General features: G+C 35.6%; 1 protein-coding gene across 1 annotated transcript; it reads left to right on the forward strand.

Moving 5' to 3' along the window:
- Positions 1-26,484, forward strand: LOC118737069 (cadherin-23; the record flags this gene model as incomplete). The annotated part of the gene is given in 15 exon segments (XM_036467322.1): positions 1-287; positions 15,681-16,048; positions 17,019-17,170; positions 17,258-17,956; positions 18,061-18,446; positions 18,513-18,713; positions 18,771-19,566; positions 19,639-19,950; positions 20,013-20,109; positions 20,852-21,348; positions 21,413-21,570; positions 21,653-21,834; positions 21,906-22,318; positions 24,925-25,057; positions 25,135-26,484. Coding segments are annotated over 14 exon segments (5,653 nt in total), but the record flags the coding sequence as incomplete, so codon positions are not given.

A 26,484-nucleotide genomic window follows, 5' to 3' on the forward strand; every position in this document is an offset into this window, starting at 1 on the left:
AATACATAATGATGGTACTTGGCTTGCCTACGAATCCATATGTCACGCTTCGTATAACAACACATTTTTGGGGTTCTTGACTTCTGCACACTAAATAATGTACGAATTGTGTCACGAATTGTGTAACGAAACTAAAGTTGAACAAAAAGGGAACAAATTTTAAAATAAAAAATAAAAAATTGTGAAAACACTCCAAGCAATACGCAGGTGAAAAAAAAATTATTGAAATAACTTCAGGAAAGGAACACCGTCTGCTCATCGTTTGCGTTACGAAAGGAAGAAAGAAAGTAAGTAAAAAACCTAAACTTAAGATACCTACAACTTTATTCAAAGGATACAGCTATCGAAAACATTTCTTTCAGCTCCTCTTCAGGACACTTCCAATTCTTTATTTTACCATTTTTTAATACTAACGATTTTTTATGGGTCCCATCATTACATTTTTTGCATTATAAAATGGTTAAATAAATTATTGGGCATTGTTATTGTAAATCTGCTAAAGAGAAACAGAGTTTTCCGATCGAAAAATATTGATTTTCAAGAATTCTATATAATTTTTGCGTAAACGTATTTTTCCCATATAAAATACCTGGGCTTTGAGACAGATCCAAATATCATTATTTTTTTAACTAAAACAAATACCGGTACTCCTTTTTCCATTTAGAAAAAACCCTAAGGGGTGAGAGGTTAACATTTTAATACAAAATTTGATTTAAATAGTTTTACTGAAATAATTCAAAGATTTCCTTAGCAAAAGTTTATTGATTTTTGGAGAGCTTTAATTGACTGGCATTAGAGTGGTACGCTATGCTTATATGGTACTATAAGTACTTGAGGTCAATGCACTTGGAACAAAAAATTTTCTCCTCGAGAACATCGATTTATTTGAATAATGTTTTTTTCTCGAAATTCCATTGAAAAATACTTTAGACTCTGGAGTATAAAAGGAATTGCTCTTTCTGCTACGTTCTAATGTATAAAAATGCTGAATATATATATTCATACATACATGCAATCTGTAGAATCTATTGACGTTTGAAAAAAAATATCATTTTAAAGCCAGGCCTCCGCAAGTCCGGGCAATGGGATAAATAGTGTTGCACATTTTCTTCTTTTATGTTATTTTCTGTTTCCTGTTACGCTTAGGCGGTTACAGCGCCAAAAAGAAGAAGAAGAAGTTACAGGAAGTCCAGATGATCCAGGAGGTCTCACTGGACGAAGTTTTGTTCCTGCCATGTCCTTATTCTCATTGTCTGGCTCTACAAACGTTCGTCGGTTTGGGCCGACACTAAAAACCTTCGTCAATTGCCTCTCTGCTTTGCGATATTGCGCCTGTTGTACATCCCCGTAGTATTTTTTATGCGCTTAACTATGTCCATTTCATTTCGTTAAACAGCTCGTACATGTCGTCATTCCATCTTCTTCGATACTCGTCGCCCACGCGAACTGGGCCATACATATATCTTGCGTAGAATAGTTCTCTCGAAAGTCCCCAAAGCCTTCTCATTTTTGTTCGACATCGCCCACGACGGGCATGATGAGAGAATTTTTGAGCTCACTTTTTGTTCGTCGAGAAATGGCTCAGCTTTTCAATTGGCTAACGAGCCGAAAGTAGCACCTGTTGTCTGATATTTTTGGTGGTGTTTATGCTAGACCTTAGGTACATAAAGTCCTTCACTACTTTTGTCAAAAAACAAAGCTCGAATAAAAGTGTAAGGAACTTTCTTTCGAGGAACAATTTGGTGTCAGAAACATTCTGACCGAGAACGAAATGGAAAAAAAATTTTCTGTGGACAATTCGCGATGAATGAAAGCGAGAACAAAAGTTTTCTCATAGCGTTGCATTGGTTTGAATATTAAAATTTATCAAAAAAACAACTGAGAGGTAATTATTGCAAATTATGTCAACGAAAGACTTAGGACACAAACTTCACTTGCACAGTGAACTAAAAATTGCTGTAGCAAAATGGGGACAAAAATAAAATATAACATCGCGGGTATAAGCTAATATATCAATAGATTTATGTGTCGAAATACGCTTAATCGTTGAAAATCTATAGTTTTCATTCGAAATTTTCTATGTAATTTTGAGGTGTTCTTCGTGATGTTTATTTGGATTAGTGGAGTGGATCTAAAATCGTTATGTATAGCACTAGCAGGCCAATATGCCTAGTAAGAAACACCTGTTGCAGGCTTTGTCGTAAAGAGGATGAATCAGTGAAACACCTTATTACCACCTTTCCAACACTGGTTAATCGTACGTACAGTCATATTTTTAAACGACTACACGCTCAGTGAAGTCGATCCTATGCGCATTTCGCAGCATGGGATAATACAAATCCTAAGCGTATTAGGCCACAAAAGTTGAAATAAGAGGCACAATAGATTAAATCTGGCCGCGGTGCATCGGGCATATAGGCCTAGCCGTACACAAAAATTCCCATTGGATTTAAGCGATATACATACTTATGTACATATTTATACATACGAGTAAGTTAAATGATGTGTCAAATACTGAATTTTTAACATTCAACGATAAAATGTAAAAAGGTAAATTATCGACAGAAGTCTATATAGCCATCATCAGGAATGAAGAAAAAATTCAATGTGAGGGCGATGACACTTTCAGAAAAGCTATATTGTCCAATTTAGCGCTAAACATAGACAAAAAAAAAAACAAGCATAAACAACGCAAATCATTGGGGAAGTTAAACAAATTAGTAAATGACATAAGCTAAATGCTTGCATACGCACGTGTATAAAAAGCATATATGCAAGTAGTATATATACATATGTATAGGCACAAATTAAGTTTGAGGATTTATTACTAAAATCCGAAGTTACAAGCAAGTTTGGATGCATCAGTCGCTTAGCAATAAAGTTTGTTGATAAACAATCGAAATTCCTCTACTAAGTGTTTACTTACACAATGTACTCACATATGTACGTATTTACTGCATCACACGCTTGACTTGACATGCACCGACGGCACTTCCGGTCGTAGCACGCGCTATTTTATATATTTCACCCCAATTTAAACACTTTAAGCCACACAATCAGTCAATCAAAAATAACTGCATATAAAATAGTCACTTTATTTACATACATATAAGTACATTTATGCATACATACAGATGAATGTGCGTAAAAACATACCCTGTCGGGAAATTTGTAGTCAACTACTTAAATAGCTTACTTTTGGCTCACTTACTAAAGCTAACTTTAAATTGGTTTCAAAGTCATGTAGGGCTCAACCGTTGCTATTGATAAGCACTCTGCAAGTCAACTTATAAAATAACCAATTTCTAGTTAGCTGAAAATAAACTCACTTATTTTGCCGCATGAACATCTAAAGGTAGTCAGTTAAAATTAGCGTAAAGTAGTCGAGCCGTAGCCACCCCCCAGCGCCAAAATTGTGAACTTAGTGCATTTATAGTCAGTTGAGTTCCCTACAGTATACTTACATAGAGGCAAGTACTTACATATATGTATTTATACATATGAAAATATCAGTTTATTCATACAGGTGTGTTCCAACTATGTAAGTTATACCCAGCGGCTCTTTTGTCATTGCGGCAATAGCGTTTCCGTAACCGCCAACAAAGCATCCTCAGCGGCCAACAGTCAAGTTCAACGATGGCGCTGCCGCTGCCGCTTCAATGGCGTCTCGGTTTTTGTTATATTGAAGCTGTATTGTTGGCTCAGCGATTTTTTTATGTGGGTATGTATTTTAAAATAACACCACTACCGACACTAGCAATAATAGCCGCAAAACAAACAAACCCAATAAAAGAAGAATAAATAATACTCGTTGCGCTGCTATGATTTTGACTCATACACCACCTCATCCTACAATCCAACATATCCAGTAGAAAGCACACAGCTTGAGGTAATAGGTTTTTAGTATGAAAACATAAGTACGGTGACGAGCATGTAAATAGGGAAAAGAAATTTTAACAATTTTTGGCTATTTTTCTTTGTTTAAAATTTTTTTTTTTAAATATAGCTTATTATCTAAACAAAACCATTTAAATCAAACTTTGTACAACATTTGTTAAAATTTGATGAGTTTCAGCAAAAAATGTTCATCAAAGTTGGAAATTTTTTATCAGATTTTTTATATTTTTTTTAGTATACAGTTTTGTAGCCCATTAGATTTTAGTATAACAAAGTGCAAGTTTGAAGTAGCTAGGACATACTTATTTGTTCGCACATTGTTCGAAAGAAAGTATGTTGGATTTTTTTTTTTGTATGTAGAAAATTAGGAACACCTTCGACCAAATAAATTGCCAAAAATTAACGGTGATTTCTAGCTACTTAAAATTTGCAGTCTGTTATACTAAAATTGAATGGGCTACAAAACTGCGTACTCAGAATGTTTCAAAAGGATCTAATTAAAAAGCTCAAAATTTTGTTGAAACTTAACCGACTTTGGTTAATTTTTGTACAAAGTTTGAAATTTTAACATACATGGTTTTCGTTAGATAAGGAGCCACACAAAACCAAAGTAGCCAAAGAAAGCTAAAATGTTTCTTCCCTAATTATATTTTCGTCACTGTATATAGTGGTATGGATATTTGTAAATATTTACTTTCGTACATGGTCTGAAATGTAGAACTTAGTTCTTTGCTGTTGAAGGTAAATAGATACATTTGTACGGATACACATATGTACGGCGGCGGGTAAATAAATAGGGACGCGACATTCTAACAATTTTCGGATATTTTTCTTTTGTTTATTTAAGATTTGTTATTTTTATGAAAGTATTGCCTAACAAAAATCATGTAAGTGCATATTTCAAACGTTGTACAAAAATTAGAAAAATTCGGCAAACTTCATAAAAATTTCAAAGAAATTGTCGTTCATACTTAGAAAGAAAATATCAAAATTCAACGAGAGTTTTTAGCAACTTGAAACTAAGTCTTTATTTTACTAATTGTACCCGACCTGGATACTAAAATTGTTTCCAAAAGTTCTGACTAAAAAGTTTGAAATTTTTATGGAACTTTGTCGAATTTTCCAAATCTTTGTACAAGATTTGAAATTCGGACTTATATGTTTTTTGTTGGAATACGTTCTTATAAAAAATAAAAGCATTAAATGAACAAAAGACAAATAGTTAAAGCTTTTCGCGTCTCCATTTATTTTCCCGCTACTGTGTATAAATATGTACAAGTATGCAAGGCATTATACATATGTTCATAAGTATTAGGGGGTATCAAAACAAACACACACATTCATACATATGTATGTACATCTATGAAGCTTTAATTTGTTCGTCACACCTGAGATAATTTCTAGCAGCAAAGTGCTTAGTTTGTATTTTGCTTAATTATTTGCATCTTTGGGGCAGTTGATTTATAAGCAAGAAAAAAATTAATTGTCCAACAAATTCAACACAAAAAGAAATAGCGATTAGAAAAGAAAAATTACTATAACTGTATTGAGACCAGCTGACGAAAGGAGAGCATCTTCGGGTGTATGGCTTAACAGTCCAACCATATCGCACATGCCGAATGGTGAAAACATGTTGAACTTTTCCCCAACTACTTTTCTATGTATATATGTAAATAAATTATATGCATACATACATATGTACATATGTAGGTGGGTATATGCCACTGGCGGCTAACTGTTGACGGCAATGTAATTCACAAGTAGACCAACCTTTTTCTTACAACTTAGCGACCTGAGATTTGCGAAGCATAACAGTAATTTTTTGTTGGGTGTCATTAGCACTCATTTTCAGGCAACGAATATTGTATGCGTATGTTTTTAAATTTTGAATTCAATTTAATATTTTTTTTTTTCTTATTGTTCCCTGTAGGAATGAGCTTCGTTTTGTGTGTATGTACGCTCATATTCTTAGATTATTAGTAAATAGAATTCCAGAAGACAAATCCACTATTTTAGTCGAAAGTCAGGCAGCACTGAAGGCAATATGATCTAAAATAGTAAAGTCGGGAATTGTATTTAAATGTCGCACCACGCTGGCGTCACTGCGCCGTATCAACGTCACTCTATGCTGGGTAACCGCACTTCGTAATATTGAAGGGAATGAGATGGCCAAGTGGTGCCAATAGAAGAAGCGGATAGCTGCTTATTGCCACCGTTTAATTATCACGTTAGGGAAATGGATGAATACACCGTGGCCGCGACCGAATTTTCGCTGTGCTATTACACAAAATGAAGGAACCTACAGTTATGCGCCGCCTCCGAACGGCAAATGGATTTTATGAGAAACCTGCTCAGGAGATATGTATACTCGGAGGTTTGCCATTGGCTGTCGAGGGTTGACCGCTGTTAGAAAAAAAACAAGCGTTTTCTAATACCGCCTTGCTTTTTTAATCATTTTAGAGCCTTTTGAATTAAACCGACATGAAACGCATCCAGATATACATACATATGTATAAATGTATAAGCTGGAGCTCGTTACTATTTTGTACGGGAGGTTTAAATAAGGTCCGCCAATGGACATTTACGCAACCATATCTGATAAGAAAAATGTGGTTCGGATGAATATTACGGTAACAAGGTAGCATGAATTTTATTTTATTGAAAAATTAAATTTGAGGCTTGAAACTAATTTTTTGTGGCAAGACAATTAATTCCAAAGATTTGGGGTCATATGAAATTTTTTATATTTTTTAATGTTAATCAAATAATAATTACAATGTTCTGTTGTCAGCAAATGTAATCATTTTGCTCATAAAATCTTATTATTAAACCTCTTTTACATAATTTCCTTTCAAATTTTTAGATCGAGCGTAATATTGTTACAAGTTCGTTTCTTAAGTCTTTTGTACAAAATGAACATAACGCACGTTTAATAGAACAGAATTTGTTCAGTCAGATCACCGATAGATATTTGTCTTTCCAACTGGCTTTTTTTTAATCCAATTATTTGAATTGATATAATTTTCGTTGCGTTTTTCACAAAATTTAAATTTGGAAACAAGTATTTCTCTTTATTGTTAAACGGGTGATATCGATAAGTAACAAAAAATTCGATAATATCCACAAGCATATGAATGCACGTTTGTTAAGAGAAGCCTTTTTAAGTTAGAATTAGACTCGGAAGTTTGCCGAGGGGCGACCACTAATATAAAAACGCTTGCTTATACCCCATTAGTCCACAGGGTATCATAACGGTTGTTTGCCACAACCTAACGCAATCGTGTTAGATATAGACATATGTATAGTATATGTACCAAAATTCTTAGACTGAATAAATAAGTCGATTAAGCCATGTCGGTCTGGACACCTTAACTCGAGCATAATTTGGTATAAAGGTTGCCCTTTATCCAAGGTAGCTGGTGTGCTAAAATTGGCGAAATCGGAAGGTAGCCAGTGTAAACAATAGGGGAGTATCTCTAATTATGAGGCCACCACTGTATCCATATGTTTATGTATATGCAGCAAATAATTTGTACTTATAAGATATATGTACATATTTATTATTTTTTCAGATATGGCCATTGGACACTAAGTCTATATTTATAACTAAAGAAAAAATGACTAATTACTTACTTTGCATACTTACAAACTTTTAAAAAATTACAAAAAAATTATGCGAAAAAATATAGCGTTTCAAAAAAAAAAATATTTGCAACATGCAATACCGCAATAACCGCAAACACTTGTGAGTGCCTACATATTTATGTACGTACGTACATATGTATATTTGCATCTGCAATGGATTTCTGTGTAAAATGTTCAGTCCAATATAAACATTATCATGAGTTTAGATGCATTTATTTTATAAATACAATGAATTATGGAGCCAGAAAAAAAACAGGTTTATTAAAAATTTAAGTGTATGAGAATTGCTTAGACATCTCAACTCTTTTAAACGAAATTAAGACATAATTTATAAAGGTAAACATAATTTAACGAATAACCGCCACAGCACCAGCCCCTTGTTAAAAAGAGAAAAAAAGTGTTTATATGTACGTACGTATAAGTCTAAAATTTATGAATGACCGTGATTTTCTTACAAAAAATGCAATTGCAAAGCAAATAATTATTATTTATTACAAAAGTTTTCGCATCTTCAAAACCACAAAAGGTTTATTTGAGATATGTAAGTAGATAAAATAAATATTGTAAACCACGTTGATTATTTTGCCATTAAAACAAAAAGAGATAACCAAAGTTATATCGCCTTGTTCCAAGAAATAAATTACAAGTCGACATTCCGTAATTAGGGCTTACCAAATGGAAATCAAAAATATTATAAAAAAAAAACTACACTCAAGGTCATAGTCATATCAGCATACTCCATCGAAATATGATTTACGTAGCTATTTAAATACATACATACATACATTCATACACAATGTGTGTATGTAAATATGTTTAAAGTGTGCAAGTGCATGAATGACGACGTTACCCATTGAGCCTCTGGATTAGTTCGTGCACACTGTTTTTGCAACTTTCATTTCACTTTTCATTAAAAGCCGTACATACATACATATATACGCACAGACATATATGATGAGACTAAAATATATATATCAAAATTGTATGCATGAAACTAGTTAATAATCCTGCTACATACTGACTTGAGGTAAAGTTATATACACGATTTGAGCGCGTCCACAGAAAATTGTTGATATAAATACAAAATCTTACAAGTGAAGGGCAGTGAATTTTTTTGCACACGAAGTCCGGGAACCAGATCAGAAACATCCATAAAATAATCCTCAAAAAAAAGTATGTAAGTATTAATATACATTAGGGCGGGTCATTTTTTTTTACTATTCGCGTGTAGCATAGGAGGAGTCTACGTGTAATTCTAAGCAAATTTTTTGAAGAAACCATGGGTCTGAAATCAATATGGAGTTTCCCAAATTGTGCAAATAGATTTCGGATAAAATGGAAAAATTTTCACTGTTGCGCCCTCTGGTGGAAGTTTTAAGAAAAACGATAAGTGCGTATGGTATGTTTTTATACAAAATTTAAGCACTTCTTTACGACACTACAGCAAAATTCTAAGAAACCGTTCTCGACAATTTAGCGAAATCCAAATTAATAGACCCATAGTTCCTTCGGTGCTATACGCTCATAGTTGAAGAAATCTCTCATACAAATTGATCCGTCCTAATATATGTACATACATACATATATGAGTATGAGTGATATCACGTATACAGTAATAAGTCCTTTTTACTTTATATAGCATTTATTTTTAATAATGTAATAAAGTCAAAAAATAAATAAAATTACTCCTACCAAGTGTATTGGGTAAAGTATTTATGAATTTTCACTGTCAAAATTATACGCTATACTTTTCTATGCTTGTAACTTTCAGTACTTCTAATAAATAATTGGAAATCATTTCCTTCCCTTTTTGTTAGAAAGTTTTACAAAACAATGCATTCAAGCATCTTCTAAAACTGCGTTAAAAAGGCGGGTCACCAATGACTGCATGTCATGACACAAAAGAATTCGGTGGTACGCGAGGAGGCTAATTAGTTGGCAAAGGCCGATGTTAACCTATCATCAGAGACATAGGGGATTCACAAAAAAAAAATGCAATGCAAAATAACGATTAAAATGGTTAAAGGGTATAATAAGAACAAATTATATCGACCCCTTTGCGCGAAATTATCGTATGTGCCATGATATCGAAATTGACCTTTTTGTAAAATTTGCAAAATATCGTAGCGGAAATCCCTATATGTAGTTACGCCAAAAATGTACGTGATATCACGTTCGTTTCAGTTTGTGCAGTATATGAATACACCTATTGAATTGTTTTCTTGCAGATAAAATTATTGCTGTGCCATATAAAAGTATTTTGTACTTAGCAAAAAAAAAAAACGAAAAACGCCCTCCTGTAAAATTTGGTTTTTATTATATTATATTTATATAAAATATTAATTATTAAATAAAAAAAGAAATATAGCCAATACTGGTCAAGAAAAAGAATTCCCATCATTGCCATCAGTGCAAATTACAAGTCCTGAAAATCCCGGGATAATTTGCTAAGAATGCCGGAATTTTTGGAACTTCAAAAAGGCCGGGATCCCGGGGGTAACATTTCTAGCCACAGTGGCATATAAGCTCCAGACAAAAGTGGTAATCGCTCTTAGGAATGAAAAAAAAAAATGGAAAATGCTTAAAGTCGACGAACTGCAACCCCGCAGCTCTTGTGGGCGAAAAATATAAATGTTATCCGCTTTTGATAACATTTTAGCCAGATAGGCATTAGTCTGAAAGAACGTCCAAGTCGATTAATATTTGCGACCAACAACTCTAAAAAATGGATGCAGTTATATAAAAAAAGTGGATCACATTGGCATATTATTAGGGTGATTGACTCAGTTTTTCCAAACCGGTTTCAACCGTTTTTTTTTTATATTTTAGATGGTTTTTTTTAATCTATTTTATTTTTTTTTGGAATTCCGAGAACACCGAATTTTGACAATCAAATAAGCAGGATTTTTGCCTAGTTTATTTATATACCCGCACCCAAAATTAAAAATCAAATTAATAAAATAAATATGGGACTTCGTAGAACAGAAAATTACTTAAAAACGAGTAATTTAAATAAAACAACGCTAAAAGACCCCAATAAAGGTTAATAAACAAAGAATCATCGACCCTTACACCACCTAACGGTAAAATGGTTTGTGGAGTTATACCTTTTCTACATTTCAAATATGAATCACATCGGACCATAAATTTTTTATAATTTTTTTGAATTAATCATACCTTTGTAATTTGAAAGTCTTTTAAAAAAAATCCCGGCGTCAGAGAGAAAAAATAAAAACCTACTTTTACTACTTTTGGCCCTAGTTTCGCGAATATATTAATTTGCGTGTGTGTAAAATTGACTGTCGCACGGTGTTTCTATATAAAGCTATACCTATTTTTAGCAGTTATAGATATGGTTGTATTGGTCATGATTTCGGACTAACAGTAAGTAAAACTACAGAGAAAATATGTAAAATAAAACCAGCTTATCTGTTTTTCCTTAATTTGAAGATAAGAAACCGGTTTATTTCAAATTGCCATTTCTCGAATAACTCGAAAACCGATTTAGTAGAAAAATGAATTTAAATAACTTGTATAAGTATCTACTTTAAACTCGTCTCATGCCTGCAAATATGCATTTTTATTGGAAATTATAATATTCCGTTTTTATAATATTTGGCCACTCTAATCCCATTGTGCATCGTAAGTTCATGCATGAAATTTGTACATTTGTGTGGTTATTAGTCTAGCTGAAGATGAATTGCACTTGATGTCATAATATCAGAGTAAGCAGATCAGTGAGTGCACAATCGAAATTTGTTGACGCTTAGACAATGCGACCTGTGATGCGCACGCTATGTATGTAAATATATTTGTACGTTTACCCGAAAAAGTACATAAATATGCAATGACTGATTGCACTTGCAATAATTCGCTAAAATTTTCTCATGCCAACTACTACAGTCTGCATGTGTATGTACTCAGAGATACGTAAAATACACACAGCATACATATACATATGTATGTATCAGGGCTGTTGCGAATATTTGCATTCGCATTCGTTATGCGAATGATTCGCATCATTTTACACAGTGTAGACGGCCTTATATACGAGCCACTAAAATATCGCATCAAGGAAGAAAAGGCAGCAAAATTACTTTTTTTTTAAATATAATATGCCACTTTTGAACTTTGACTACTAGATTTAAACATTGTATGCATTAAGCACTCGTTCAATCTTCTAATAATTTACAAAATTTTTAAGTAATAAAAACGATGGCTTAAGTTGATTATAGCTTTTTTAATGTTATTCCTAAAATTCGCATTCGCGAATGTAAAAAATATGGCATTCGAAACATCCCTAGTATGTATGCACATATCTAGTTTGTATTCAAACTTAAAATGCGCATGCGCGCCTGGTAAGTGTTAAGTTTTTATATTTATTTGGTACAGAGGGTTAAAAGAAAATTGATGCTTTTATATATAACTAGCTAGGCGTGCTTCACTGCGCCTTAAACGTATATTTGTGCTGTTCGATAGCCGTTTTTTTTTAATACTTCATTTATTTTATCAATTTAATTGAATACAATTTTTTAAACAGGAGGCAACCCTCCTAAAAAATTTTACCGGCAGTAAACTTTCCTAAACCGCTTCAATTAAATTAAATTAAAATTTTCAAACAGGTGGCAACCTTCAACAAAAATATTTTCGTCTGTAAGCCTTCTTAAATCTCTTTCTTTTAACAGCCATATTGCAGGATTTACTTTATCTTTTCAATTTACTTAAACTGCGATTTTCAAACAGGTGGCTACTCTCAAATTTTGTTCTTTCTATATTTTAAGTTAGACCTTACGATGCTCTAATAAAGACCCCCAAATTAATTTTTAATTTAATGAAATTGCACAAAGCATGGCACATCGATCGTTGCAGCTGCAGCGCGAAGCGCAGAGGTGGCCACCTCCCATCTTTATGCGCGCGTTGACAATCCAGCCGGTTTAATATTTATTTTGTTTCGTCCAAATTCGAGTTTTCATGCAGAAACATCCCTGCATGAAATGGGACTAGTTTGTAGCTAACTACACTGGATCACAAATTTTAGTTTGAATTTAGTTTTCCAGACGGTACTATTCAATTTCTATGTAGAATTCCTCGGTGATTCCGAAAATCGTAAGATATACGTGATTTAAAGGGAGCAACTTTTGCTTTAAGCTGAATAACGGTAAATTGAAAATATCTCGAGAACGTACCCGTAGATAAAAATTAACTCGATTTTCGGAATCACCGAGCAATTCTACATTGGAATTGGATAGTGGCATCCATAGAACATTTTTGCTGTAAACCAGTGCTATTAACTAACTAGCAGTCGACTAGTGTAACCGTTTATTAACTATTTCCTTTCGCCATAACTAACTACTTTTGAAGGGCGCTGGCCGCAAAATAGTGATCCCTGGTTTCCTCTGCATTAAATGTCAACTAAATTGTAGCCAACTAATTTGGACATAAACTATCAAATCGAATTTTTTTTTCTATTTTTTATATTTTTTTATATATTTTTATTTGTTTTAATTAAAATGCCAAATTTTGCTTACATGTTCTTTTATAGGTGCTCCCACATTTGAATTCCATCAGACATAACATCAAAATAATAATGTAAAAGTCGATCTTTATTTGATTTGTCCTCAATTCGAAAAAGAATCTGCGAAGTGCAGAAAAAAGTGTACTGAAAGTATTTTTTGTAGGAGGATATTTAAATGGAAACTTGTAATGAAAACAAACTTCCGATAACTTCTGCATGACTGCTACTCGTCTTTACAATTAATTTTAAATGAGTTGTGTCATAGCTAATTAAAAATTGGTTATTTATCGAAATCCCGCAAAAAAGCTAACTATAAGTTGGTTATTTTAATCAATTGATCCAGGGATAAAATTTAATTACATTGCTGATATTTTTAAAGTTAAATATATAGAAGTAATTTTTAAGTAAAAACAACAACTTTGACGAATAAAAAAGCGAAACAAATTGTTTTCTTGGCGTTCTTTGTGTCATACCATTTGCGTGGAAAGTTTCATCTGTGCTGGAAAGGCCATAAATTTATAAGTAAGTATAAATGTAGGTACTTTTTATTGGCCACGTTCCGGTAACTGCAAGCATTTTCTGTCAATGAGATTAAACTAAATTGGTTAACTAAAGTAGCTACAATTTAATTTCAACTTTAATTGCTTACATGTGCTTCTCGCAATTAGCTTAAGCAAAAAAAAAAACAAAAATAAGAAAAGAAGCCATTTGTAGTTACATATGTGTAGGTGCATATGTACAAACGATCATATTCAATTGTTTATGTGGAAAACATCAGTAGCTTTGGGCATGCTCTATGAACAATTCCCGCTGACCAGTGATTGTGCGCGCATGCGCTGTAATTGAAAATGTACGCAAGTCAAGTACGAATATGTACTTACTGATATTATTATAAAAAATATCTAGTTGCATACATATACATGATATATTCTTGCAGTTGTAAGAAATTTTTTTTTTAACTTTGTCTTTATATGTATGTATGCCCAATGAACTCAATGCTGACTTACATATATGTATGTATGTATATACCTTTGTATATTGTACACCTGCATAGATAGGCATAATTGTGAGTTTACGTGTGTGTGAATGAAATTTTTTTATTAAATAATTAGCTTGAAACCGCTCTTTGTATATGGAACACATGTCAGTATTTTGTACTTGACATTTTCATGCAGATGTGAGTTAATTGTAACTACAACGCAATTTTTTGTTTCTTTTTTACTTAAGACTTTCTGAAGCGCAACAGATGTAAGGTTGAGCTAAGCACCATGCCATCTTTAATTACTATATATATACATATATGAACATATGTATGTACTCTTAATTACTAACTACATATAAAAAAACTGGAACTTATTTAGAAAATTTTGGTAAATTTTTGATACTCGCATTTGTACTTTGAACGGGTTTCTTCTATGATTTGAGGTAATCAATTAAATGTTTTTTTTTTTGCAAACTGAAAGACCTAAAATCAATTTCAATAAGAAGCCACCATGCATTTAGAAAATGTGTAAGCTCCAAAAATATTATTCTTATATTACTCAGGGGCCGAAAGTAATGCATATTTTGATCTATTAGGAAGACTTGTACATGAATAATCGTCACCTTTGAACACTTATTTCTTGGATCAAAAAGGATAGCCATTTGAATATTTATTTTTGTGATAAATTTTAATCCATATAATTGAGACTAATCTTTGTCCATCACACTTGCGTTCTCACTGTCACACGGTGTAATAAAGCCCCATTGTAGTAAAGTTAGTAAATTTTATTTACGTGTAATGCTTTTCCAGAATACGAGTGTTTTACGATTTAAATTTCAAAATTAAATTTTCGTGAATTTTTTTTTTAAGAACATGTTTAGAATAGATGAACTGAAAAATGTATATTTTGCCAAAACCTCAACCAAACTCTTTTCTCAATGTAGTAAAAGAATTTGACTTTCGGTCGCCTGGCGGTTTTTCAGTTTCTACGAATGCCGCTTTGTTGACCAGAGTTTGCGTTTCGGTTTTATAAAAACCTTGGGCTTTCCGAAGTGTTAGTTATCCTAAGCTTTTTTTCTTATACCCCTTCCTACCTGCATTGTTGTTTTTCGCACCTTTTGCTCTCTATAGAACGCTTTACAATGCCTAGATTAAACTCTTGGACCATCTCCAAGATTAAAGCTGGGTTTGATGGTGTGACCCGTATTCAATCAATCGCCCTTTCAGGGCAGGGAATGGTGAGATTTACATAAGAAATAATATTTGATCTTCACTTACCAGAGATATTCCATGGTTGGTGGTGTGCCTTCGTGATCTGTATGCAACTTATCTTTCCTCGGTACGGGTGGTATGATAAGTTACGTCGCATGCATAAAAACTGAGCTTAAGCTCAGACTCAATTTTTGCACTTAGGAAGTCTGATCAAGCTCTAGAATTTGAACTGCAATTCGAGTCATAGATTAAGCTGAATTTTTATGCATGATGCCCATTGACTCGGCGCTGAAACTGGTAATTTTAAAATTTGTATCCTTAAATAGAAAAACTATTAACATTGAAAGAAATTTTGAGAGTTTAGGCATTTTAGCAACTGGTATGACTGTACTTTAATGTGGAAAATATTTGTATTTTCACATTTTTCAGGTCTCACACCAATTACATACATAAAACCGCATGTCGAGGGTGCATTGACAATGAAATTCCTCCAGAAACCAAAAATACTCTCGAAAAGGACATGAACAACGAAACAGCGTTTCCAAGCCGCCAGCGAATTTTAAATGTACATAATCCTCAGCCAATCGCTAACCGATTACCAAAAATAAAAAGAAAGTACAAAAAAGTACGCTTAAAATCGAAAAGAAAGTGGTTGGCTACCTGTGCGAATACAGTCGCGCTGATATTTTTAACACTACTACAGCCGGTGAGCAGCAATCGCCCGCCACGATTCGCCATCGACGGTGGTCAAGCCGAAATTGTTTTGCGACTGAAGGAGAGTCCAGAGACTGTCGTCGGTAAGTTTTAACAAAAAATCAGTGCGATTGTTCACGCTTGCCTGTTTAGCGGGTTATCTGCTTAGAAATTATTATTCTGTAGTGTATTTTATTGTTGTAAACTGAATAAAAAATATAACCACATAAGCTGATAACCAGGCAAGCGTGAACAACTTCAATCTAAAATCAGCATTTGCCTACTTTTACAAGCTTTTATTTAACTTGCTCTGTATGTACATTAGACCACTTAAAAAAAAATAAACAATAAAACTCCTGCAATGCGACCGGAATAAGACTCAAATTTTAGCGTTTGGCATAGTAAAGATCCACCATGAATCTCACCTCGCTAGGACATTTGTAAGACGTAAGAAAATGAGTTCTTTCCTGTCGAGGCCAATATAATTTTCTAGCATCAAAGCAAATCTAGTATATACCATTTTTTTTTTTTATTAATGAGTTGTCTTATTCCGGTCGCATTGCACAATTTTTTTGTGACGTGGTCTAATGTACATATGGATGTATGTATGTAAGTATATTTGTTTGGGGCAAATCTTGAACCACTTCCCGATGACCTAGCGACTTGAAACTTCGTAGTTGGCTTAGAGCCCGATGACAATGCAATACGAAAGTTGAGTTAGTGCGGTAGATGGCGCAGGAGTCGAGATATTTGAAAACCCCGTATTTATAAACCGATTTGATTCAGATTCGGAACATGTATTAATTACATTAAAAGGAATAACTCCACTGTTGCCGTTAGGAGGCGTAGAAGTCGAGATATTTGGTAAACCAGTATTTATGGTCCGAATTTGTCCATATTTAGAAAGTTTGCTTTAAAAATATTTTTTTTTCTATTAACTTATTTTAGCTATAAAAAATAAATAAAAAAATTGCTGATCATTTTGAAATTTCGCTGTTCCTTAGACTTCTATATAGTATATTTTAATCGTAGAAGTGAATGGCTCTTACACAAATATAATTTTGACTTCCTTAGGCTCCCAGATATACACTCTTAAAGGTTTCGATCCCGATAATGATCCCTTGGTATTTGGTAAACGCCCATCGCATGATAGCGAAATCATACGCATCGAAAACACAGGAGGCAATGAGGCTAATGTCTACTTGGCCAAAGAATTAGATAGAGAGGTTTGTAACCTACATATATATATATCCATATTAGAGCTCTCGCTGCCCTTAATTTCAGCTGACGACCTTTTATTATTTTTGCCACAGTTAAAAGACGAATATTCCATAGTTTTAACGCTAACCGATAACCATTACAACGACTACAATTATGTAACGCAAAGTTTTCTGCTGCTCGTAGAGGACATTAACGATAATGCACCCATATTTTTACCCTATCAAAGCGCCATCGAAATACCCGAAAACAGTGATCCTGGTATTATAACAACGCTAGAGGCAACGGATGAAGACGAAGGTGCCTACGGACAAGTAGTCTACTATCTTCAGGAATTGGATGGTGACAACGACATGTTCTCCATTTCAACGTACCAGGGCAAGGGTGTACTCCGATTGATGGGCGAGTTGGATTACGAAACTAAAAGTTTATATCAATTGCGTGTTTTAGCCGTAGACCGAGCCCATCAGGGACCTGTCAATACAGGCACTGCTGCCATTCTAGTCAAAGTAGGCGATGTAGGTGATCAACCGCCGGAATTTGTTGAAGTACAAGCTGTAACGCGCATACCTGAGGATGCAGAGATTGGTACGCGCGTGCTGCGTGTACGTGCCATTGATGGCGATCGTGGCATCAACAATCCAATTGAATATGAATTGGAGTTGACGGAGTTGTTCGATATTGATCGGCATACGGGCGTAGTTTACACGGCGCAGCAACTCGATCGTGAGGATAGCAGCAAGCAAGTAAATGGAGCGTATATTTTGAAAATAACAGCCACCGAGGTGCCACATGTGCGTATGAGGGTGGTTGTGTTAAAAACCACCGACCATGACATTGATCACTGACTAATTAAATATTGTTTACAAATCGCTTGTTACATTTTTTTTTTTTGTAGTCTCAAATGAGTGCATCGGAAGAGGTGATGCAGGTCAAAACGGAAGTGACCGTGATCGTGACGGACGTAAATGATGAAATACCAACATTCAGACAACCAATTTACCGCTGTGAGGTGAATGAGAATTCCCAAAGCAATACACCATTGAGTTTTATTGACGATGATGTACAGAATTTCGTCGAAGATCATGACGTTGGCAGCAATGGTACATTTCGTTTGTTTTTGGATCCACCAAATGATGTCTTCGAAATTGTGCCGGCTGTGGCAGTGAATGAGGTAAACTTTATGGTGAGAGTGAAGAATGCCAAGTCGATCGATTACGAAGAAATGAAGGAGATTAATTTCACGCTTTTTGCGAGAGAAATCGATGAGCCGGATAGGTGGAGGTAAACCAATTTTCTCAAAATAGTATCGTAAATATTTATTCATTTGTACTATATGTACATTGACAGCTCAGCGCACCTTCAAGTTTATATTCGCGATCAGAACGACAACTTTCCCGAATTCACACAGTCAATCTACAACACCAGTATACCGGAGAATAGTGACCTGGGCGCGATAGTTGCCAAAATAGAAGCAACAGATATAGATTCAGGCGACTTCGGCACTATGGGCATACGATTTCACAATCTGCGAGGAGGCATAGCTCATTTGTAAGTCATTAATTGACCTTCGACCAACAATTTGTGAAACTCGAATAATTTTTCTAGATTACATCTTAATCCAATAACGGGGGTTATTACCATTAAGCAGCCCGGTGACTCCGCATTCGATCGCGAGATCAATTCGCTTCATTACCTTACCGTCGAAGCTATCGATAATGTTGGCATTGGGAACCGCAACACCGCACAGATCCTAGTCAATATTGAGGATGTCAATGACAATGCGCCAATCTTTGTACAACGTCACTACGAGGCAAAATTGCTAGAGAATAAGCGCGAATTCGAAACGCCACTACTTGTCGAGGCGCGCGACATAGATCTCAATGGCACCGAGAATAGTCAGATCACTTACGAGATTGTAGAAGGTCTCTATCGTGAAAATTTCACTATAGACCCCGGACGTGGTCTGCTACGGCCATTGCATTCGTTCGATTATGAAGAGTTGTTAGAGAATAGAGGTCGTATACGGCGACGTGCCGATAATGGCATACGCGAGATCGATTTGTTGGTACGGGCGCGAGATTCAGGCATACCGATGCTCTCTACTGTGGTGCCGGTGCTCATATATGTCGAAGATGTAAACGATAATCTGCCCATATTTCAAAAGAATTTCTACGCTAAAACTATACCAGAAGACCTACCCGGCGGTAGTTCGATATTACAGGTGATGGCTATCGACCGTGACGGATCGGCGCCGAACAATGTGGTTGTATATCGCATACAAATGGGTGCGAGTGATAAATTTGTCATCAATTCGGAATCGGGCGTAATATCGGTGGCACATGGCGCGAACCTGGATCCAGATCTGACGGAGCCAAAGAAGCTCGTATACACCCTGACTGTGGTAAGATGAAATCTTTGAATATGAAAGTGGGTAATGGCGTGTAATATACTAAACTAAATATTTGACTTTCAGCTCGCTTTGGATGGGGGTATAGGCAATTCACAACTCATGAACTCTGCAACGGTTAATATAACCATAAAGGATGTGAATAATAAACCGCCTGTTTTGGGAGAGCTTCCAACCATACGCATCATGGAAAATACGATTGTGGGCACACAAGTGTATCGCGTTAGAGCTACGGATCTTGACGAATCACCAATCATTCGTTACCGCATAAATCGTGACAATTGTGAAGCGCGTAATGAAGAGGGCACTTTCGTCAAACTGACCGAATTTGATTTTTTAAACGCCTTCGATTTAGATCCCATCGGAGGAACGATAAAAGTAAGTTTTTGCAAATATATTTGCGAAATATTTGCTACAAATAAGGCATTTTTTTACAATAGCTTCTCAAACTCCTGGACCGCGAGAAGATCGAATATTTAAAGCTGGCCATAAGCGCGGAAGATTTAGCTGCAGTAAAAGGAAAACAAGTCGCTGAAGGTAATCGCATAATGTATTGTGGAAAGATTTTCCTTCATCCCACGTCAAATTTGGCTTAGGGACAAACCGGTTTCGGCGTTGTGCAATCTTCAGTGTCATTTTCATTTCACATTGTTTGTCATAAGACGGCGGATGTTTATGCAGAAAAAGAAGCCTAAAAATATGTACCATGTAGCTATAAGAAATGTATACAAATTTATAGTAAATTTTGCTTATAGTTAAGTGGTGCATATTTTTAGGCTTCGTTTTCTGCATAAACATCCGCAGTCTATTGATAAGTTTTACTTATATCTTCATGATTTGCAATTGAAAATGAGAGTATTTAAAAAATATTTCTACGAAAATGGCACAACGCCGAGACCGGTTTGTCGCCAAATCAAATCTGACAAGGGATCACCGAAAATCGGCCGGAAACTCCAGCAACCAAAATGAGAATATTCGCCTGGCCTTAACTTTAGAAATTTAAGTAAAATTAGGGGATTCACAAGACGTGTTAACCGTCGTAACATCTTAAGCTTAGCATTTTAATGTAAAATAGTGATTAAAATGGTTTAAGAGGATTTCTAACTACACCGAAATGTTTTTAAACTGATAAAAAATATATAAATTAGCGCCCCTAAAACCATTTTGGCCGTTATTTTACATAAGAAAAAATGTTAAGCTTAAAATTTTACGATGGTTAACACGTCCTGTGAATACCCTAATTCTTTACTATGTTCTTACAATACATTTCTTCTCGCAGCCATTCTAAATATAATAATCGAAGATGAAAACGACAATAATCCGAAGTTCAAGCAGCCGTTCTATCGCAAAACGATAACTGAGAATAGTATTAACGGTGTATTAATTGCGAATATACTTGCCTATGATTTGGATAAAAATAAAACCATCACATATTCGTTGGAGGGTAATCCCGCTGTAAGGAATCTAGTACATCTCGACCCACAAACGGGTGAGATGGTGGTTGCAAATAAAATCGATCACGAGCAATATCAGTGGTTGAATTTGACGGTGCGTGCAACTGATTCGGGTATACCGCCACGAACCGCGCTCGTCGATGTTTATGTGTCGGTTTTAGACGAGAATGACAATAATCCGTATTTTATTGGTGGTACCAAGAACTATTCAATTAGTGAAAATGCTGAAATTGGCGCACGAATTGGCACCGTACAGGCAACCGATGCTGATTCGGGAGATTTTGGCAAAATCACATTTCTAATGGATCGCATTAGTTCGCAGGTGAGTAATATTTGGGGTAGAGCTGATGTAATATTCATTGCATTGTGGATTGGGAATTTTTTAGGGAAAATTCTCAATTGACGCAGACACTGGCGTGCTCTCTGTCGCCGATAGATTAGATCGGGAAACGAAAGATTTTTACATGCTAGTGATCGAGGCTTGGGACAACTACCAGTTTGGTTTCTTGGCAGGCGAAAGTCGTAATGCCTTCAAGCAAATATTGTAAGCAATTCTTTAAAATACCCTAGTGCATATATGTATATGTATGTATGTATGTATGTAATTAACTTGTATACACTTTCAGCATAACCATACTGGACGAAAATGATAATGCACCCGAGGTTTTTCTGCCCACAAGTTGTGTGCTGATTACCGAATACCACGAGTTGAATGAGAAAATTACAACTATTCGTGGCAAAGATGCTGATGATCCGGAATCGCCAAATGGTCGTTTAGAATTTCAAATAGCAAAAGGCAATAGATATGGTGAGTAAATAATTTGCTTTACGCAGCCTGCTTGCATAGAGGCAATTGGAGTGTTCTTCAATTTATTTCAGATCTATTCGAGTTACGCCAAATCGACGAATGGACTGCAAATATTTACGCTCGCACACATTTGCGCAACAAGTTCGGTAATCACACACTAACCATAGCCACGCGTGATCTAGGTGTACCATCGAATGTTGTTACCAAAACTTTTGATATTTGTGTATCGGATTTTAATGATCATCCACCAGTTTTTGTTACGCCGTTACATAACACTACGCTACGCATACCCGAAAATACTACCGTCGGCACAGAGCTGCTGCAAGTGCTGGCCACCGATGAGGATATCGGCGTAAATGCTTTGGTGCATTATCGCTTGAAACCGGATCCACTGGGCAGCTATAAGATATTTCAGATCGACAGTGAGACTGGACAATTATTTTTGAAGGAGAAATTAAATCGCGAGAAGCAGAAGATACATGAGGTTAGAGCGCTGCAGATTGTCTATCGTTTTTAAAATTTTTTTAATATAGCAACTATTATACTGCTCATTTCGAACATTTCATTGCTTCAGCTCGCTTCAAGCGAGAAAGCTACATAAGTTATTTTATAATGGCTACCCTACCCAAAAATAATTCCGAATTTTACTTTAAAGGCCGAATTGTAATATTTTGCAAATCTTGTGCCATTTCATCAAACCTAATTTTCTTGAGGGTATTTAGTTTAGTATTCGCATTCAACTTTAATTTTGCATAGGCTATTACAAAATCTGGATTACATTAATTCCATAGTTTAATTATTTCTGTGTTCATTTGGAAAAGTAGCTTATGTCGAAAGGCTGGCTTTAGTATAATGCGGCATTCCCTTTACTCTTTAAACGGCAAGGAATTTTTTGATGAGACTTAATAAGAATATTGACTTGCTAGTATCGGAACTACTTCTTGCACGTTTATTTGCCGAAAGTGAGTCATTCGCAATCGTATGCTGCGAATGCCGATTTATTATAAAAAAATACCCTTGAGCGTCACATCAGTTTTAGGCTTTAGACGGAAAAAATTGTCAAAAATTCAACTTATGAAATATAAAGTTAAATTTGTAATTTCCCGTGTAAAATTGCTTAAGATAATTGCAAAAAAAAAAATAATTTATTAAAAAATTTGAATTCTGTAGTTTAGACTCGCTATATTTTAAATGCAATTTTATTTTTTTGAAAATAAAAACATTACTAAAGTTTAAAGGAGTAAATCTTAAAATCGGGTAAAATTATGCTTTTTCCATTCCATAAATCAGAAGTATGGTTCTTTATCTGTTTAAAAATAAAATAAAAATTTGCCTTGTCTTTTAAATGTTTAATAAAGGCCTAGTTTTTTTAAAAGAGTTACCAAAAAAATTAATTCAAATTTTTTAATAAGTTAAATGAATTATTCAAAGAATGGGGAATTAGGTCACTGAAATATGTAGACGAAAGAGGTTTAAGCTATGAGCTTGCAAATATTTTGAAGAGGGTCGTCACCTGTTTTCAAATCGTATCTAATTAAATTATACAAATTGTGTATATACGAAAAGTTAAAATATTTCTATCAAACTAAAGGGTTACGGCATCGTATTTGTTATTTTATTACAGTATGCCATTTTGCCACATTGCCAATGGGTGACATGTTTTCTTGCTCCTTAAATTAACTTTATGGTTTCAGGAATGTGTTTATTCTTCACTTATTTTTTGCTAAATTTGTTCTTTGGTCTGTCTCCCATGTTATTATACATATTTCAGTTACCCAATTAATTAATCGAATTTAATTTTGTAAACAGGTGGCAATCCTTATACGTGTGGTTAAAGGTGCCCACACTCACCGACGTGTACGTAGCCGTGTCTGTTTGACAAAGCAACCTATAAAATTTACTGTTGATAGAGAGAGAGAGAGAAGCACGCGTAACCGTCGCACGTACACGATGGTGAGTTTCCATTTACATGGCGCTCTCATAAATTTGATCGTGTTCAGCTGACACGTTAACGTACGTGAGTGTGGGCAAATCAGTTTCAACTCCAACAGCAGGGTGAATAGTGTTCCCTCCATCACTAGGTAGCCCTAGATATTTTTACAAGTGTCCGTCAAGTCGCCCAACTCTTTGGTAAAATTTTCGGGGGTTTTTCCTGTCGGCCAGCATTTCAAGCTGTTCTCATTCACGTATTTCGGTATATCCCGTCTTATTGCGACAGCTCCCTACCGTTTATCACAACATGATCGATTTGCTTTCTCGTTTTTCGATCTTGAAATAGCTCAGTAACTTGATGGATCTTTTTATGCTTGAACCTTATGTATATTGCACACTGCAATATTTCGGGCCTTGGCGAAGTCGATCAGCATCAGTCCGTTATTGGATTCTTCGTACTTCCCTTCCGTAGGGCGTAGGCGAAAATGGGCGAGATGGTGAAGACTCTCGCTTTGATGCGGATTGTGGCCATACGCTCGTCCTCCGGGATGAGCGACAGTACTTGGCGACGGAGTCTCTTTACCATCCCAAGCCCCACACGGATTTTGCGCTCCTTTATATGGCAGCTAAAGTGGACGTCGCAAGGCCCAGTCATTTTTTGCCTTGCCCCGTCCAACGCATTTATTGGATTTATTGTCAGCCGGTGATGACATGAACCTGCCGGGCAGAGCCACCTTCTTCATTAAAGATCCGGACATTCCAGGTACATCCCCTCAAATCGTAGTTCTTTCCTTCTGGTAAGCAGACGCTACAGATTTCAGTGAGCCCTTAAACCGAATAAGTCGAGGTGGGCACGCCGAAGCTCTCTCTCTTTCTGTCGGGACCCAAGACTCCACTCGATTTGGTTATCGCATCTCGTACTTGGAACACAAGAGTCGAGATTGAGTATAGCCGTGCAACTGTAACTGCATGCTTAGGAGAACGACTATGACCCATTTTACCCCGGTGCATACATTTATCATACGCCAAATTTTAAAACTCTGGCTCTTTTTTTATAAAAAATTAGAGCGTAGTCAACAGCTCCTTACTAACTAATCCAAATGTGTACACATTTTCTTCTACACTGAATAACTTTACTTTGCATATTCTCATTTGCAGATAAGAATCGAAGCATATGATCAGGGACTGCCTACCTCTCTGAGTACCGATCTAGATTTAACGATCTACATACGGAATGTAAACGAATACGAACCGCAATTTGTGGTTGAAGAAATACACGTTAACTTTACAGGTTTGTAAATCAATATTTTTCAATATGTACACGTTATTTTTAGAATTCATAGTGCTTATTTTAATTAACCTCTATAGAGCATGCCGATCCTGGCTCGGAGCGTGTCAAACTACCCGACACAATCGATAAGGACGAGGTAGATGATCTCGACGATCCGCCCAGCTCAGTTTGCTATTTTATTGTAAAAGGAAATGAGCAGGGCTATTTTAAATTAGATCCCGAAACACATATACTCAGTGTGGAGAAAGAACTGGATCGTGAAGTAATTGCCAACTACACTCTCTTCGTGAGGGCTACAGAGAATTGCGCTAACGAAAAACTCGCATACGTATCCAAACAAATTTCCGCAACCCGTCGTTCAGATAATATTGTTGGTATTACGACGGCTTTACGGCCAGAACTCTCGAGCTTAGGGCGAAAGCAAGGCGGTTTTCTACGCAATTCCGATCATTTCGATCGCTACAAGCATTCGCGCAATTTGCGTTCGATTAACGAAGATGACGAGACATCCACAGAGCAGGAATCATATGAATTCGCTGACTCAGACAACCCATTGACAAGCGAGGAGCTGCTACTATACGATAGTACTGTGGTACGCGTACGTGTACGCGTCTTGGACATCAACGATAATCCACCACGTTTTCGCACGAAAGTGTTCACCGGTGGTATAACGACAAATGCTGATTTTGGCACGAAATTTATGCGTATCGAAGCTTTTGATCCGGATGAGGGTTTCAATGCTAAGATTTTTTATTATATGGTCGGCGAGATTAGGCAAACATTATCAGAGGGTTTGGAAAATGTTAGAAAATCACCATTTCTTGTGGAACGCGACACGGGCGATGTGCAATTAAATTTCGATCCACAAAAAAGTATGAAAGGATATTTTGATTTCATGGTCTTGGCAAACGATACTTTAGGTATGAAGGATGTGGCGCATGTGTTCATCTATTTACTAAGGGAAGATCAGAAGGTAAAGTTCGTTTTCCGACTGCAGCCGGATGAGTTGCGTCTCAAAATCAGCACATTTAGGGATACACTCAGCAATGTCACCGGCGCAATTGTCAATATAGATGAAATTAAAGTGCATGAAAACAAAGATGGCTCTGTTGATAAAACAAAAACCGATCTTTATATGCATTTTGTAGAGCGAGAGGATAATTCTATTTTAGAAGTGCCTGAGGTGCTAAAGCTAATCGATCAGCACATCGAGCAATTGGATGATCTATTCAAGGAGCTCAACGTATTGGATACACAGGCAGCGGAAGCGGAACTACTGGTAGCTGGACCACCGAAGCCCATGTTCGTTTGGTTAATATTCACTAATCTGTTTATGACGACATTGTTAGTGGTAACCTTGGGTCTGTGTGTGTCGCAACGAAAGGGTTATAAGAGACAGTTGCGCGCCGCCAAAGTTAATATTTTCA

The sequence above is a fragment of the Rhagoletis pomonella genome, unplaced genomic scaffold, assembly GCF_013731165.1.
Source record: "Rhagoletis pomonella isolate Grant_MI unplaced genomic scaffold, Rhpom_1.0 Rhpom_scaffold_00004, whole genome shotgun sequence".
In the NCBI taxonomy this organism is placed as follows: Eukaryota; Metazoa; Arthropoda; class Insecta; order Diptera; family Tephritidae; genus Rhagoletis; species Rhagoletis pomonella.